Source organism: Halichondria panicea, chromosome 2 (genome assembly GCF_963675165.1).
Source record: "Halichondria panicea chromosome 2, odHalPani1.1, whole genome shotgun sequence".
NCBI lineage: Eukaryota > Metazoa > Porifera > Demospongiae > Suberitida > Halichondriidae > Halichondria > Halichondria panicea.
This window is the reverse complement of record NC_087378.1, coordinates 1,104,776-1,121,187: the sequence shown is the minus strand read 5'-3', so window position 1 is coordinate 1,121,187 and position 16,412 is coordinate 1,104,776. Positions and strand designations below refer to the sequence as shown.

The following is a 16,412-nucleotide window of genomic DNA, read 5'->3' as shown; positions in this document are numbered from 1 at the left end:
TACTGTCCTCTACCGTAGATCATACTATGAGGAGTACAAGTAGTGACATCACATGTGTCCTCTACTATATACATAAATGATACCTCCACCATGTACCATAGATGCTATGATCTCCTCTATTACTGTGTATTCTAGTGCGCATGACTGTGTAGTTTCACATGTGACTAATGAAGGCTATAAAGAATTGAAGGTTGTTTTCCTAATTAACGTCAAAAAGCGTTATATTGAAATATTAAATAAAGAAGATGTTCCTGTGGCTGATAAGTTGGGCAGCTCTTCTTGCTCAAGTTGTGTTTGTAGTCTTCTCCTTAGGTAAGGTGTACTAGCCATTAATCTCTGTGCATCATTCTAGCTCTAGACTGTGTACTTTATAAGCTGCCCATGCCCAACAACTACATGTGTCACCCCATTCACAGCTGCAGGTCTGTATTATCTGGCTGAAATAATTGAAGAATACTCTATAGTTGCAAAGAAGATCATTACATACCTACTTGTGGTAAGCTCCCGATTTTATCACTTGCACATAGACTACATGCACTCCTGTTATTTAGTATAAGATAAGGGCGTATGAAGAGAAGAGGGCATGCAACTCACAATGTATACTGTGTGTGCGTCATATTATTGATGAGTCAGCAGGATATGCTATATTTAGCCAACCGCCCACTAGGGAATAGAGTATAAAGTGCACGTGCAATAAATTCTTTACAATTTTTAGACATACGCCCCCGCCCATTTATAATACGATAGATTGTAGTTGCATGCCCTCTTCTCTTTATACGCCCTTGGTATAGACTATAAATGTATAGTCTGTATAATCGTATTGTCTATATGCACACTTCACTATTCTAAACACACTACCCCACCCTCCCTCAGTTTGTCATTGTGCTCTACATTGGACTGTTGGTGTTTGATGGCTTCCCCTGGGGACTAGTCGTTGTTGGTCTCCTCACTCACCTTCTCTATGGCTCCCTCCTCACCACCTTCCCCGTCATCTCCCTACTCTCCCCCGGCTTTGTAGGAGGGACATGTGAGTGCATGTATGGTAGTGGTATCACTGTACACATGTGCGATAATGAGGTGTGGGGGAGAGGTGTGGTTGCCAAGGCCCAGTTGTTTTATGAGGTTTCTGTTTTATAAGGGTTTCTGCAAAAGTATAATGGTGTGTGTGTGACTGTGTGAAAAATGCTATTGTCTTCCTTGCAGTACTTCTGATCGTTGCACACATCTTGGCATTTCAATACTTTGCCGACCATTGGCACATCTTTCAAGAGGTAAGTGATGGAAAATATAGAGTAGTCAGTGTGGGGGGGGGGGTGGGGCATACTGGGTGGATTTGGTCCCAATTGAAAGGAATCACATTGACACTCATGTAATTGAGCAGCGATCATACAACCTACTGAGCCTGTATTTGACATCCACAGATTGTACCTCTAAGCCTGTTGTGATTGTGTCAAGATGATTTTTTCATTTCACAGGTACTTGCCTTTTTCTTCCTGTGCCTGTGGATGGTTCCATTCAGTTTCTTCATATCTCTCTCTGCTAATGACATGGTGCTTCCTGTGTCAGTGGGCTCTCCCGGTGAGTACAATAGATACTATCGTGTGTGGAGGAGTCAGACCATTTGGTTTTCTTGGTGGAGCTACTACATACTAGCAGGAGTCATGCACTCTATATATTTTTCTCCACTTGTTAATTTTTAGGCGATAGTTTCTAGTCTGTACGTACATGTCATTACCTTCCACTTCCTACTCTCTTCACTGTTGATTGATCATGCATCACGTAATAAAAAGCCATTTAATAGCTCTGACAATGTTGGAGTTTGCAGAATCTTTGCAACACATGAATAAAAAAGTGTTGAGCACTGTGGTTCCTTATAATTATAGACAATGCTTGTAGTAAAAACAGACCACAGTGTACACACATAATTATTCCATATAAGGAACGTGTAACGCTCAACGCTTTTACTGGTGTGTTTTAAAGATTCTGCAAACTCCAGTAAAACTGCAAGCATGTCTTTATTCACTGTTTTATTCTATTTCTACAGATGGCTCTAGTCGTAGATCAAGGAGAAGTATGTTGCCAGCGTTAATGGACTTTTTGGCTAGCAAACTGAACAATTTATCTCCTAGTAAAAGTTCCAAGAGTATATGATTACACTCGCCATGTGATGTTTGTGTTCTTGTGTCTGACTTGTGATTTATATGAGACTACTTAGCAACTGTTGTCATCAAATATTAGGAAATTAGAGGTTGCATGTTTGTGTGGGTGATCTCAACGGTTTATTGAGTTTGGAATGTACACACACATTAAGCCCACAACATTCCATGTACAAGCAGATTACAGAACTAGAAACAAGCCAAAACATACTCGGCTCAAAGTTCTTTGTTAAAAGCAAGAGCAAGCTATGGCCTCTACTGCTGAACCAGCACCATCTACAGTCACTGTTGTGGAAGAATGGACCAACTCTCTTGGAGATCTGATTATTTCTACCTCTTCTCTGGAACCATCAACAGAAAAACTGGAAAATAGCATTGGATCGTACTCCCAGAGTAGCTCAATAGTGAAACTAAATGGAACCAAGTGTGTGAGCAAGACCATCCAAACGTTTTTATTTGCCAAGAATGAATTTCGCAAGCAGTTCATCGACGGTTGTCTGCAGCTGAGCAAAATTCGTCATCCCAACTTAGTGCAGCTGTTGGGAGCACAACTGCACAAAGATGGAACACCACCAGCTCTGATTTTCGAGTACTTCCCATTCAATCTCCAAAACTGTCTGCAAAAATATCCCTCCATTTCAAAGCATGACAAGTATTGCATTCTTTCTGGCATCTCCAAAGGGCTTCACTATTTACACTCCAGACCATCACCAATAGTACATGGTAGCCTCAATGCAAGAAATGTGATGCTCACAGCCTCCTTACAAGCAAAGATTTCTGACCCAGTACGCTTTGGAGCTGAAGTACCAAACTCAGACGATGCTGCTTACCAACCTCCAGAAGAAGCTCCTGCAACCGGTGGTGACATCTTCTGTTTTGGCGACCTAATCATTCACGTCCTACTTCAACAAATTCCTCAACTTGAAGCTAAAAAAAGTGACGAAGATGTAGAACTTAGTGAAGTCCAAAGAAGAAAGAAGTATATTGGCTCTCCAGCTGGTGACAGTCATCAAAGTTTCAAGGAACTAGCAATCAAATGTCTTGATGATAGTCCGATGTTGAGACCAACGTCTTTGTCCCTTGTTCGAGAAATTGAAAAGATAATTGCTCCCATTCAACCAGAGTTTGAGAATATACTTGATATGCACCATGCTCTTGAGAAGCTTACACTGAGCAAGGAAACTGTTGATAGCCTCAACCGCACTATTCAAGGCAAAGAGGTGGAAATTGAAGCACTCAAACAGCAGATGGAACCCTTGAGAAATGATCTAACCGCTAAAGACGAGTGCTTACAAGCACAAATTCTTGAGGTCGATTCGTACAAGCAGGCACTACAGGGGAAGGAGGCTAGAATTCGAGCACATGAAAGTGGCAACAGAGCCAAAGAAGCATTGATCAAAGCCAAGGACAGGGAGATAGCTGCTAAGAAACAAGATGTAATAGCTAAAGAATCCCTGATACGGGCTTGTCAAAAGCGCATTGATTCTTTAGAGCAGCAAGTATTGGCATTGCGAAAAGGAGTCGATGTCCCCCTCTCTCCAAGCACGCCAGTCCACACTCCAAAACCATTCGCTAGCAGATCGGTTAGCGGAAGTCCCACACAACCCAACGCACCGGAGATTGTGAAGGCTGACACCCACGAGGTGTTGTACAGAAAGAACCGAGGAAGGGTGGGACGAAATGTTGGGATTTTTAGCGATGGTCATGCCTACCAAGATGCTGTACTTCGCCGGGCAAGTAGTTCCAAAGACTATGACCCTGTCTTAGCCAACATACTAGCCCGCCAGCATCAAAGAATTGAAGAAGCAGAGGAAAGTAAGAGCTCTGACAAGCCTAACCCTCCACCTGTTCGTCCCAAACGCCCTCGTGCCAACAGTTTGACAAGTGCCGAGTTAGGAAACATTATGCACAGAAGATCAATTGATATCTGAATTTAACTGTTAATGCCTTCCCAATCTTATTTTAGCTATGGACTATATATAGACTGTATATCTTTTAGAATAATCATGTATGTATGTTGTTATAGATCTACCACATTCATCTCGTGCATGGCAACAACGAAATTACCACGTCATGTATTTTATGTTATCATCATGACCATGCAATATTTTTGTCCTATAATGGTAGGAAAATTTTATTGTGATATTAAATGTCTCAAATATTAAATCCATTTTTTATAATAAATAACAAGACACTATAATTATGTGACACAAAACAATGATAGATGCCATCTTCTAAAACACAGGGGGTATAATTATAATTAATACTAAGGTGATTTTCTCAAAAATGTCTTCCACCAAAGAAGGCATAAAAAATCTGTCAGATTTCAGGTAAATTAAACTACACAAAAGTGTGTGAAGATGATCTTACAATAGTACAGTAACTATGGACATGTACACGTGAGAAAAGATGCACACGTACACTTAAAACTTCAGCCAAAGTAACAAAAGATATAATAAAGAGCTGTAGACTAGTAAGTTGGACAAAAATTTCATGTTACACTTGGCTAATACTAAAAGACAATTAATTTTAGCTCTGTATAAATTAATCACTCTTCAAAAAGAAAAGACCTAACTACATGTGTCATGGTTGCTGTTCGTGAAAGAGGTACAAATTATTGGTGGCTGCAATTGCTAAAATATTGTCCCTAGGGTGCCAGGCAGCGTGGAGAATCTTCCTATTAAAGTCCAAGCTATCTACTCCGACATCATCTTTTCTTTTCCTCGTTGTTGTCTGAGTGACTTTTTTGTGGCGGAGGATTTGCCCGAGGGTAGACATGTCCCGCGATGCCTCATAACAGTAGTCTGTTTTGGATTTCCGGTCAAAGATTCGGAAGAAGTTGTTGTACGTTCCAGTGATGAGTTTCCTATACACAAGAGTCAAGGGAAATACAGGCTTTAGGCTTTGGGCACAACAACAATGCACTCATTACAGAGCTATGCTAACTTCTCAAACATGAATCATGCGAATGTACATGTACGTGAATGAGGATCAACATTAATAGGCTATGGGGAAAGCTGATAACACAATTAATTGGCATAGTGACACTGATTGGCATAGAGATAGTATAGAAGGGGATGTACGGGGTCTGTATGCATAGAGATAGTACGGGGTCTGTATGGCTACCATTTGTTATGTGTGTACAGTATTAATGAGGATACGTGTCGTCTCCGTTCCAACCACATCTGAACCGGTCAAAGATGCTGTCGTTCTCGTAGAGAGCACACAACCTACCTCTCAGGTAGTCGTGCACAGGGTAGGTCTCTACTGGCTTGGACTCCATGTTCACATCCCATACCTGAAGAGGGGCAGACAAGTAAAGGCCAGTATGTGTATGCAGCCCTCTCTACGATTATAAGCAAGTGTGCTGCATTAGGAATTGCAGGAATCCATTTTAGCTATGAGGGAGTACAAGGCTAAACAAACACTTACACATGACCAGTACACTACATGTATGCAGTACAGTAGAATCTCTCTATCTGTAACACAAAGGGATTTAGTGCCAAAGTCACTAACTACATTTCAGACCACCTAAAATTGTATTCACACGAAATACAAAGAAATACAAAGCAGTCATTAGTCCTAATTTGTAGTTCACTACAACTATCATCAGCCCATCAACCCAGCTGGACTAAGGCCAAGGCCACAGGGTCAAACCACACAGGAACAACATGTAAACATGCCATATATGGACTTGCCTTAATAAGCCCTTAATGAGCGTAAGTACTAGTGACTGTATATGCACTCCACTATGTACTCTGCTAATCGATCATCTGGGAACCTATTACCTGACACTAATGTGATGTATACAATAATTATACAGCATTACAAAATAAGCCTCACAAGTGATTGCATGATATGAGATGGGGTACCTTGACAGTGAGGTAGTCCCTGGACAGAACGTAGCGTCCACTGTGGCTGAACTTGACGTCAGAAATCGAGGCAATGATCTCAGAGAAGAATGATCGGCTGCTTGGATCCTCAGGCTCCTCAAATACTAGGAAATGGATTGAGAGCCGTGATACAGGCAAGTGTACTGTAAACACACACATACAAATAAGTGTTTTACTAGGCATGTGTAAGGGGGCATAATTATACCAAATGAAAAGTACTCCTAGATAGTAAGCAATGCATACATGGCTATCTATGAGTACCAATGTATTATAAGTATATATATAGCTACAAGCAACTGCTTAGCTGGGACATAAATTATACCAATGAAAAGCTGCTCTTAGATAGTAACCAGATACATGTAGTGAGCAGATTCAAAGCAGATCTCCCCATCTCCAGGCTAAACTCACACTTGGCGTGATTGTCACAGAGTGCTTTCTCCCTCATGTCACATAATCTGATGCTTCCCTTGCTGCTGCTGTAGACAAACTCGTTGCACTTGATGGGGTGGAAGGAGGAGGACGTGATGACCTCAGTCAGCTCCTCCATGTTGGCCGGCTTTATATCTACAATGTCTGGGGCTCAGTTAAGGAACACCGCATGTGTGTATACATGTACTTCAGGGAAAATTGAATTTTCATTTGTACGCCATAAGAGGAGTTCATCGGTTAACGAGCTGGACAAATATACCTAATTCATAGTCAACGAGGCATAGCTAGTCAGGCATACCTAGACATACACGGAGCCTGTTACCACAAATTAGTACAAAGAGAGTGCAAATTGAGACAGTGCCTACACATAGCTACCACAACTACACGACCCATGAAACACCCACAACAGACCCCACAGGATAAAGCTCAAAACAGACTAACAGCTAGTAGACGTTAGATCGAAAAAAGGTACAATCTAAATGCACTAAATGGAGCCCCCCCCCACCCTCTTGTAGCTATAGAACGCATCAAATTGAGTACACAAACCACACCCACACCACACACAAAGGTAGGATACTGAAGCTCTGATCCGTTCTCTCCAAGTCCCACAGGTTGACTCTCAAGTCATCGGCTGATAGATACGTACAGTCGTCACTGTTGACAGAGATCGAGTTGATATGATAAGTGTGCCCATTCGAGAATATCCTTCGAGGCATGGCCTCAATGGAGACGTCATCCATGTTCTTGACGGGGACCTTGAGCTCTGTCACCTTCCTGTCCTTGCGTATTTGACCGTCATCGGTGAGTGTGTTTAGGTTGGAGTATCTGCGGCAGCGCTCGGAGATCTTCCAGAGCTTGATCGTCTTGTCTGCAGGGAGGAAATATTGTGTAATAGATAGCCACAGAAACGACAAAAATAAATAAATTCAGGTAGCTACAACTACTATAAGGTATACCTTACATACACCGTATAGCGGGTTATTTTTGTATGGTGGAAATTTTTCAGATATTTCGTATTGTAGAGCATCATACAAAAATGATATTCTACTGCAATAGGTTCAATGTCCTGAGCTGTATGAATATTTAAAATACGAAATATTTAAATTGGTAGTTCATACAAAAATTTGCACCTACGAAAATTACCCGCTACACGGTAGTGCTAATGGTGACATGTACAATAGAGTGGGTAGCAGTGTCAAGTACATGTACAGGACATGCACACCTAGAGGAGGTCCGACATGCGTGCACGAATCACTACAAGTTCAGTGCATTGATGTCATTGCGGTCACGTGATAACATCCAGGCCAAATGCACTGAACTTGTAGTGATTCGTGCATGCATGTCCGACCTCCTCTGATGCAGACCTATTAGTGCTAAATGGGTATGGGGGGTATGTGATTTCATACAACATAATAATTACTGCCCACTCATGCTAAGTGATCCCACACACCCACAAGCATACCAACAGGTGTGTTACACAAGTGCAACCCAATCACGCTGTACATGAACCTAACGTCTGTATACTGTTATAGGACTCTTGTAGGACAACACAGCAGTATTGATTTCTCCCATGACGTAATAAGGTACTGTATAGCGGGCAATTTTTGTGGGGTAAAAAATTCGTTCAACTCGGAATACGGTGATTTTGATGGAGTAAAAAATTTCATTGCATGCATTCCGGTAAATCACACCTACGTTTTTGTGGGGGAAAATTTCGTGAAGACTAGCTTGCCCACGAATATTTTACCCCACGAAAATTAACCGCTATACAGTACTCAAAAGTAAACAACCTACACCCACCATTGGTAGTGATAAGGAAAAGAGAGGACCCGGATTGCTTGACCCAACAGATCTGGTTGATCTTCTCCTCAATCTCTAAACTCTTGAGGTAGTCGAACTCGGGCTCGTGACTCTGAAACGTGCTGTACACGTTGTAGTCACATCGGAACACCGGGGGAGAGGTCACCATCGGCTTGACACCCTGTGCATGAGAGAAAGGGACATATTAATCAAAATCTAACACTTAGTAAATATATCCATATTGGCTGGTACTAATTAAGAGTGTGGGTGGAATGTGCAACATTGAAGTGAACTATATGTTTCATTTGCAGAAACATTGATACACGGATTCTATGTAATTCTCAAAACGCTTGAAATATTCAGACAATGCAGAAACTTGTCTAAAGGGTCATCGACACAATTTAGTGGCAGCACTAGACATTAGCTTGACTATTTTTTAGGCTCATACTGTAGGACTGTAGTCTGAATTTAAAATACTGGACGAAAGTGTATTGTCTGGAGGAGGTTGATTGAATAGGGGGTTGAACTGGCACTTTTCATGTGTCTACATTTAAGCCTGTTCCATCAACCAATATTCAAGGGATAACATAATTCAAAGTACACTATCATTACTAAAAATAAATCCAGAAGGCAAATTAAAGAGGCTCTATATTAAATTCTCAAGTGAAAGCTGCCCGCCCCACTTACTCTCATTTTGGTGCCATCTCTTTGGAAGATGACCACCCTCCCTCCCTTGTCGCCAGTGGCCAGAAACTCTCCATCGTGATTGAACTCCACCGTTGATATAATATCAGCTGTAGGGAGGGGAGGAATACATAAACTTAACAATCATCAAGCAAACATTTCCCTTAAGCTGCCAACAACTCTTTCAGGATCAAGTCCCAACTTGGCTACAATTTGCTGCTCAGTCAACCAAGCCCCTGCCTTGATTTGAGTGGGAAATCTCTCTGGTGTGTAGGGACACCGAAGCGATCTATAAATAGGCAACTATTCCTCGGTTAATTATCCAACTAGTGATACAATTAACAAGCAGCTGTGGGGATTGGAATTTAAGGAACTCACATTCCAAATACGCCTCAGCAATCCGAACCAAAGCCCCCTATCCGCTATATTAAGACATGGCAGAATTGTTTGTTTAGACGTGTCATCTCACACTTAGTTTGGATTTATCTAGACTCACACATATACTGGGGCGACAACATCAGACTACACAAGGTGCTACAGGGACTATTAAAGGTTATGATACGGCTATGTATGCATTAAGATCATCAAAAGGTGCTCAGATTAATGAAATACTTAGTCTCTAAAATGCACAATCCCTCTCTATACTTATGAAATGTAATCAAGTACATAGGATCTCATAGCGGTGACTACCACATACCATCAGCAACTTCATCCTCAATGGTGCCCTTCACCTGCGAGAAGCACCACGGGACTTCCCCCTCTCCACCTGTACGAAACACAGAGTGCACACTGACACACGTACATAATGATTATGCAAACAGTATCATTCTAAGTATACTTTACAATGGGTTTTACTATACGTAACAGCCACACTGCAACCGCTGTATATTTATACACCAGCTTTATAGATATGAGAAGCTTGATCTAAAGGTGGCGTCTTATAAAGGTGCACATTGTCTCAAATGCAAGCATCCCAGTATTTATCTTTGTCTCTAGCTCACTAATATTTCAAGATGGCATGCAATAGCTAGGGAATAGAATAAAACACATTACAAACAACCTCCACTGACCTCCAGCAGTTTCAGACATATCTATAGCAGCCAGTTTTTCTTCTGTCAATGCAGCAACGTATCAAGCATATAAACACGATCAATAGAGCTGAGAGAGACGTCTAAGCTTTAGCCTGCTCCTTCCTCCTTCAAATGGCAATCACTGTTAGCCTAATAGGCAATGTATAGCTGTTAAAATAAGGTTAGAAGAGACTCGACCTTGACTTTTCCGCCATCTTGTTTCCTCAAAGTAGGACAAGCCATGTGATACTCACAAGACCTTGTTTGCTGAGTCTGCAGAACTAGGCTAACCTTTGACCTTGTTTGACACTTCTTGTACAAGCCCCTCCCCTTCGCTTGTTGCTTTATACTGTACTGTATAAATTGCTATGGATCTGAGAAGAAGGTTCCCTGAGACTGTTGGTGGTGATGCAAGTAAAGATCCATCAAGTAGTGAAGATCCTCTTGTAGAGAAAGGACTCCAGCTCTACCAAGAAGCAGAGCAAAAGGGATTCAGCGACAGTGATACTCTTAAAAAGTCCTTGAAATGCTTTGTGCAGGCTGCTGAGAATGGTGTCGACCAAGCTAGCCAGTGGATCGGATCGTTTCTTGGATCATTGTCTGCTCTACCAGCTAATGTTGTCCTGCCCGAGCACACGGTCAAAATACTGAAATGGATCACTGACGCTACAACTGCCGACAAGCAAATCTACACTGTAGCAAAACGAATGTTCTACAAAATGGCCGATGGGAAATCTGCAATACCCAAAGACAAGATTGATGATGCTGCAACGAGGCTCCTGATGTCCCAGGGTAGTGGCAGAGGCGATACTGTTACTTTGGTCAAGTCTTCCAAGATGCTTAGAGGATCCATTAAACGTCTTCTACAAGAGGCAGCTTCTCAGACTCAATCTAATGAGGTCAGTCGATCTGCTCCTATATTATGTAACTATGCTTATTGAATTTGCACAATCGTTGATTCTTAATAACCTTTATACTGTATGGTGAATGATTTCTCTGATCATGCTCAGATTACTGAGGATCTTTTTACTCAAGTTGCTATTGATTTTGCTGATGGGAATTTCCAAGCTCCGAGCTTTTTGGGGGAAGAAGATCTATCCGATGAGAAATTAGAGGATTTCAAGAAAGCAAACATTTTCAGGAAGGTATATATAATTATGGGTAGTTTATGTTTTAGCTATACTTCCTGATATTTCAAAACTTCTTGAAAACTATGTTTGCGCATTGCAAGATTTCTGTTGGTTCCTTGGTGGTTCCTTCACGTACCTACTACTGAACTGCACACATTATTTTTATCTCTTCTGACTATTCATTGTACACATTTATTCATGCTTATTGTAGCGCCTCATACATTACATTCTCCCAATCTATGCAGGTGTTCGAGTATCCATGGCAGACTCTCAAACATCTCAAAATGAATACGCTGAAGCAAATCGAACGAAAGGGTATCAGGTGGATCTGGAGCAGCTTCCCAACAAAACAGTTCTATCTCTTGCTCTTTGCCTACCTCCTGCCACTGCTTACAGTCAATTTTATTGTGTCTACAATCGCGACTATTCTGTTCTACACTTCTTTCATTGTAATGATGTTGACTACCCTTCAGATTGTCCTCACTTCAGAGAAAAGTTTTTTGATGCTCGAATACTCTACCATTATTCAGTACTTCAATGAAAGCAGTGAAAAAATTGAAATGAAAACACCCAAGAAAAGCTATATCCAGCATGCTGTAGGACCTTATGTAGCGTTCCTGGTCGCCCTTGCTATTGCTTTGGTAACAATGGGACTTTCTCATCAGCAAATTGTCTTTAACGAGTTATTGACAGTTGTCTCCTTCATATTCGTAGTCGGTCTATTCTTTGAATTTAATTTGTACAAGTCTCCACTGACTCTGATTATTATTCTGTCTCGCTCATTTTCGGAAATCTATATGGTTTTGGATTTCTTGCAGAACTACGTTCCGATACCTGAATTCTTATTCTTTCCTTCACGAAGCATATTTTCACTAATGTGGATTGAAGTGAATTTGATTTCGCTGGTACAGTTTCCGATTCAGTTGGGCATTATGGTATACATGTTGTATAAGTATTCATGGAAGAACTTTGTTACTGGTCTCGGCCCAATAATGTTGTTCTTGTGCTGGAGTGTCTTGAGTCGAAACTTTCTCTATCTCACTAGTCCACGGTATTTAGCAATGGCTGCCGGTGGTGTGCTCCTTATGATTGCTGTTGTTCCGTTCCTCCCATTTCTGTTTTTACTATCCCCAACCATTCTCTTCTTCTACTTTGGTGCGTCTCAACCATTTTTCATTTCTCTCTCAGTTGTCGTTGTGATCTCTCTTCTCCTCTTGTTTGTCGCCGTCAATTTCAAGTGGATAAAACAAACCAAATGGCTCAACATACCTCTCGACTATATCTTGTCCCTCCAGATTCTATTGAGTATCTTGTTCATCTTCATAGGCTCTACTGTGTATACAAGTGTTCACGAGCCTGATGCCCTACCAGTAGTCACCCCTCAGGAGTATTTAAACACTTGTATTCCAGACACTGGTGGAAACACAAATTCTGTTCAGACTGAGATTAATTGCTACCATCTAAAAGATCGTGTTTTTGAAGCCAATGGAATAATTGTTGAAGTGAAAATGTCTAACATCATTGACAATGGAGCGCTATCTTTGCACTCGCTACCGTCACCAATACAGACTGCACTGACCTGTCTCTTTGGGAGTTCCGAGCCCATGTGTGGTGATGATAAAGATAATCCAACATGCATCTACGCAGGCTGCAATTTTCATCATAATCTTCAGTACACATTCGATATTGAACTCAGACTCAACCTCACAAACAAGACCACGTATGATCCGATACCGGCCACTCTTCTAGCCGATACTTCCTTCCTGGATACTGTTGTTAAGTTGCAGTCGGGCACATACTTGAAGTTCAACGCTACATTTGTCAGTGGAATGGGCTCTACGCATATCACACTACAAGCTCAGTCGTTGGTGCCTTATATGGAAGAGGGGGTTAATGTGATTAGTATGCAAAAGAAACAGCGGAGCAAGTTTTTATTCTCGAGATTTGTCTACTCTCTGAAGAAAACTGTGTATGTATTATTGGAAATATTGTTTGGCTATACAGTGCCTACGTAGGAGGACAAGGTTATTAAATGTGTTGTGTGACCTTTACCAATTAATTTGTGAATTAAGTGTTGTATAATCGTAATCATTTTTCATAAAATTATTCAAGTAATAATGAAATTTGTGATACACATAAACAACACTATAATTATACAGTAATAGTATAACAGGAAACAGGATGACATAAAAACAAAATAGCATTTGTACATTGATTGACTATTACACAATGTTTGATATCAGTTCACTGTGAATGATGTCACATGTTGGTCTCTCTTGGCGTCCTTGCAATGACCACCTCCATCTGTTAAACGAGTCAAGGAGAGATTAAATACGACACTATTCCCAGAACTATTCAATTGTAGTTTATCCACCATATAGCGTGATATTTTCGAGACTCTTAAATTCTGTGGAATGCCTCTAAAAGTATTTCGTTGAATAAATTTCGTGGGTTCACTACTACCAGGTCACGCCTTCCATATTTGCATGTTACAGCAGATAATTCTAATTAACAAACAATTGTTGTGGAGGATTGGTAACCCTCGAAAACAGCGAAAATTACACACTACAATAGTTTACTGAAAACAGCGGACACTGCTATCCTAATGCTTTCCTCATAATTATGGTTCTACATTAATGTAGTGTACAAGTATACAATTAGAGTAGCAGTACAGTGAGCATGCAGTCATAGGTAACAGTGGGATACACATCTCAAGCCTCGATCCATGGGGTCGCCAAAAGTGATGCCTTTGTTCAAATACACGCTGTCGTTTTGCTGTTGTAGGTATCTCGCCACTTCTTCCACACACTGTAAAGAAAGTAACGTCACACAAAATGAATGAATCTGATGAACAAAATAATAACTAAACTGTATATCTAGTATCTAATATTGAACTCACTCGTTCATAATAAGTCTTGAAGCAGTAGTGCAGTGTGTATCCAGTTATACAGCTGAAGCAACCCTCAGTGATGGTCCTACAACTCATAGCCTCAGCTTTTTCAAATATCTCATTTACATGTTCCAAAGTTTCCTTGTACACTGATGGTTCAATCTGTAAAGTTACTTTACAATCAACCATATTCCTCAGCCATAAGCTTACCTTTCCAGAAAGCTCTTGAGGGACATCTTCACGGAATCTCACACCAGTTCCATAAGTGTAGTCTCTTTGAATAAAGATCTTTGTAATTAGGCTTGGTTCAGCCTCCATTTTATTGCACTTTTTAATTTTACAAACAGTGAGGGAAAAGCAATACGCTATTTTGGATGCTCAGGTCCAGAAGGAGGTAGTCTCGAGGCCAGACACCTCGGGGAGAGAGTGCGTGGTGACGATGTAGCTCTGCTTGTAGATCGTTGTACGTACTTGAGCTGCACCGCGCCTGTCGCCTCTAGGTTTAATCAGCGTGGATTCGAGGCTAAATGGTAGGAAACAGGACCAGAAAGTGAGTGAACAAGAAGGGCTATCCGTAAGCTAGCTCTGGAAGAGCCTAGCAAAAAACAGGTGTTCCCAGGGGTAAAAAAATAGCGTAGAATTAACAGTTTTTTAGCATTTGATGCTTGTTCTACATATGTGTGATTTTTTCACAAAAGTAATCATCATATTTTGTCAATCAAACAGAACAAAAACACAAGTGAAGCATGTCTTTCATCTTTAACTCTCTCTAGCTCTAGGGGATTATGCAAAAAGTTGCTGCTCCAATACGCTTTCATTTCTTGCGGAATCACATATTGCATGGATTGGTGGGTGGAACTAAGAATGGAAATGCAGTCAAATCAAGCCCAAGTGTACCAATAGCTGTAATTATTTCTTAAAAGTTACTCACTGAAAGCCTCTGTTGAAGAAATATTGGAGGGAATTGCAGGGACAACAATGCAATCTACAAAAACTATCAAATTGCAAGAACCGATTCAATTTGCACACGAAACAAGACAGGAGTAATCCACTGGAAGTTGTTAACAGAGTTGCATCATAGATCTATAGTTGCGTGGCCTTAAATCTATTTAGACCAAATGAAATTGACGGAAAAGTTGTTTAATTAAAGATCAAGAAACAGATACAAGCATAAGGTGGACATTGATGAGAGTTCTGACACATGATACAATAGTGAAAAGATAGCATGGTTAATAAAAGAACACTCTGAAGCAGGAGACATCACACTGGAAAGATATACATTACAGAAACATTATAAACTTCATATATAATAGATATCAAATCGTTACAATGTTAACTCCTGAGTCTATTTCAAAGAGAGTAGACCAAGCGGTTCAGCAGATATGCTAACTTTAAGATCATTTTTGACAAATTTCATAAGTCCCGCCCAAGTACAGTACGAATGCGGTAAATTTTTGTACAAATATTTTACTGGCTGGCTAGGTTCTTCAAAACGCTGTATCTCTGCATTCGCTTGACCAACAGCAAAAACGAAAATTAGTCTAATATCGCTACATATAGCCAATGTACTGTACACAACTCCCCCCCACACACATACGTACAGGCTTATTAAGAATGTAAACATGAGATAGTTTGTTTTTAGGACAAGAGATTGTAAACATTGAGGACAAGAATGTAAACATGAGTATAAATTAAATTAAATCCGGTAATGAGACAACCAGTATATCTGCTTTATCAATTTTTTTATCGCGTATTCTGGTAGGAAATTGGTGAAAACTAGCTCCTTCATTTACATCTTCAGCAAATAGGAAATTGTCAATCGCCCTGGATAACAAACCCATGTAGGTAATTTCAGCACTACAAAGCAAGGGGTTACTTCTTACTCCCATTAGAAAGTTCTTTGTTTTTTGTTCATGGACCTCAGTAAGCTTTTTATACATCGATCCAGGTGAACTCTTTTTATAGTGTAATTATTGCCATTGGTTAGAAATTCAACACTTATATTATCAGATTTGTCTTGACTATCTAGTGTACAATATAGCTCATACAACGCAAGTGCAAACCAGTGACAACAGGGAGGACATTCGTTGTCGAGATCCGAACGTAACGTCTTTTTGGCCTGTGTACTGACACTACTAGAACAGCTGCTTTTGCCAGTTTTGGGAAAACTTGGCTCTTTTTTTCTCCTTTTCCTTGGTTGTTCCTTGGACTACAAAACAAACAACGATATTACAGGCAGGTAATTTTGTCTATGAAATGGTTACCTTCATTTTCTTCAGCTTTAGTTGTGTTAGCTCATCAATTTGTTGTGTTAGCTCTTCAATTCCCACATCCGTACTGCTATTGCTACTGCTAGACAT

At 40.6% G+C, this 16,412-nt stretch overlaps 5 protein-coding genes across 5 annotated transcripts; 3 read left to right on the top strand and 2 right to left on the bottom strand.

Moving 5' to 3' along the window:
- Positions 1-170: 170 nt before the first annotated feature.
- LOC135331706 (protein TEX261-like) lies at positions 171-2,219 on the top strand. Its single transcript, XM_064526944.1, has 6 exons — positions 171-312; positions 417-496; positions 874-1,027; positions 1,204-1,271; positions 1,476-1,578; positions 2,045-2,219. The coding sequence occupies exons 1-6, from the start codon at positions 246-248 to the stop codon at positions 2,149-2,151; spliced, it is 579 nt and encodes a 192-aa protein (XP_064383014.1). The 5' UTR covers positions 171-245; the 3' UTR covers positions 2,152-2,219.
- Positions 2,220-2,313: 94 nt separating this feature from the next.
- On the top strand, positions 2,314-4,306 carry LOC135331695 (putative mitogen-activated protein kinase kinase kinase 7-like). Its single transcript, XM_064526932.1, has one exon. The coding sequence runs from the start codon at positions 2,405-2,407 to the stop codon at positions 4,085-4,087; it is 1,683 nt and encodes a 560-aa protein (XP_064383002.1). The 5' UTR covers positions 2,314-2,404; the 3' UTR covers positions 4,088-4,306.
- Positions 4,307-4,491: 185 nt separating this feature from the next.
- LOC135331699 (serine/threonine-protein phosphatase 2A 55 kDa regulatory subunit B alpha isoform-like) lies at positions 4,492-10,292 on the bottom strand. The gene is made up of 9 exons (XM_064526936.1): positions 10,033-10,292; positions 9,660-9,728; positions 8,966-9,072; positions 8,279-8,459; positions 7,056-7,346; positions 6,458-6,622; positions 6,029-6,153; positions 5,318-5,454; positions 4,492-5,022 (listed from the first exon to the last, which is right to left on the bottom strand). Exons 1-9 carry the CDS (start codon positions 10,049-10,051, stop codon positions 4,740-4,742), a joined length of 1,377 nt encoding a protein of 458 aa, XP_064383006.1. The 5' UTR covers positions 10,052-10,292; the 3' UTR covers positions 4,492-4,739.
- Positions 10,293-10,358: 66 nt separating this feature from the next.
- On the top strand, positions 10,359-13,285 carry LOC135331691 (wolframin-like). Its single transcript, XM_064526927.1, has 3 exons — positions 10,359-10,931; positions 11,043-11,177; positions 11,408-13,285. Exons 1-3 carry the CDS (start codon positions 10,401-10,403, stop codon positions 13,175-13,177), a joined length of 2,436 nt encoding a protein of 811 aa, XP_064382997.1. The 5' UTR covers positions 10,359-10,400; the 3' UTR covers positions 13,178-13,285.
- On the bottom strand, positions 13,251-14,422 carry LOC135331707 (golgin subfamily A member 7-like). The gene is made up of 4 exons (XM_064526945.1): positions 14,263-14,422; positions 14,062-14,214; positions 13,869-13,970; positions 13,251-13,466 (listed from the first exon to the last, which is right to left on the bottom strand). The coding sequence occupies exons 1-4, from the start codon at positions 14,368-14,370 to the stop codon at positions 13,422-13,424; spliced, it is 408 nt and encodes a 135-aa protein (XP_064383015.1). The 5' UTR covers positions 14,371-14,422; the 3' UTR covers positions 13,251-13,421.
- Positions 14,423-16,412: the final 1,990 nt, after the last annotated feature.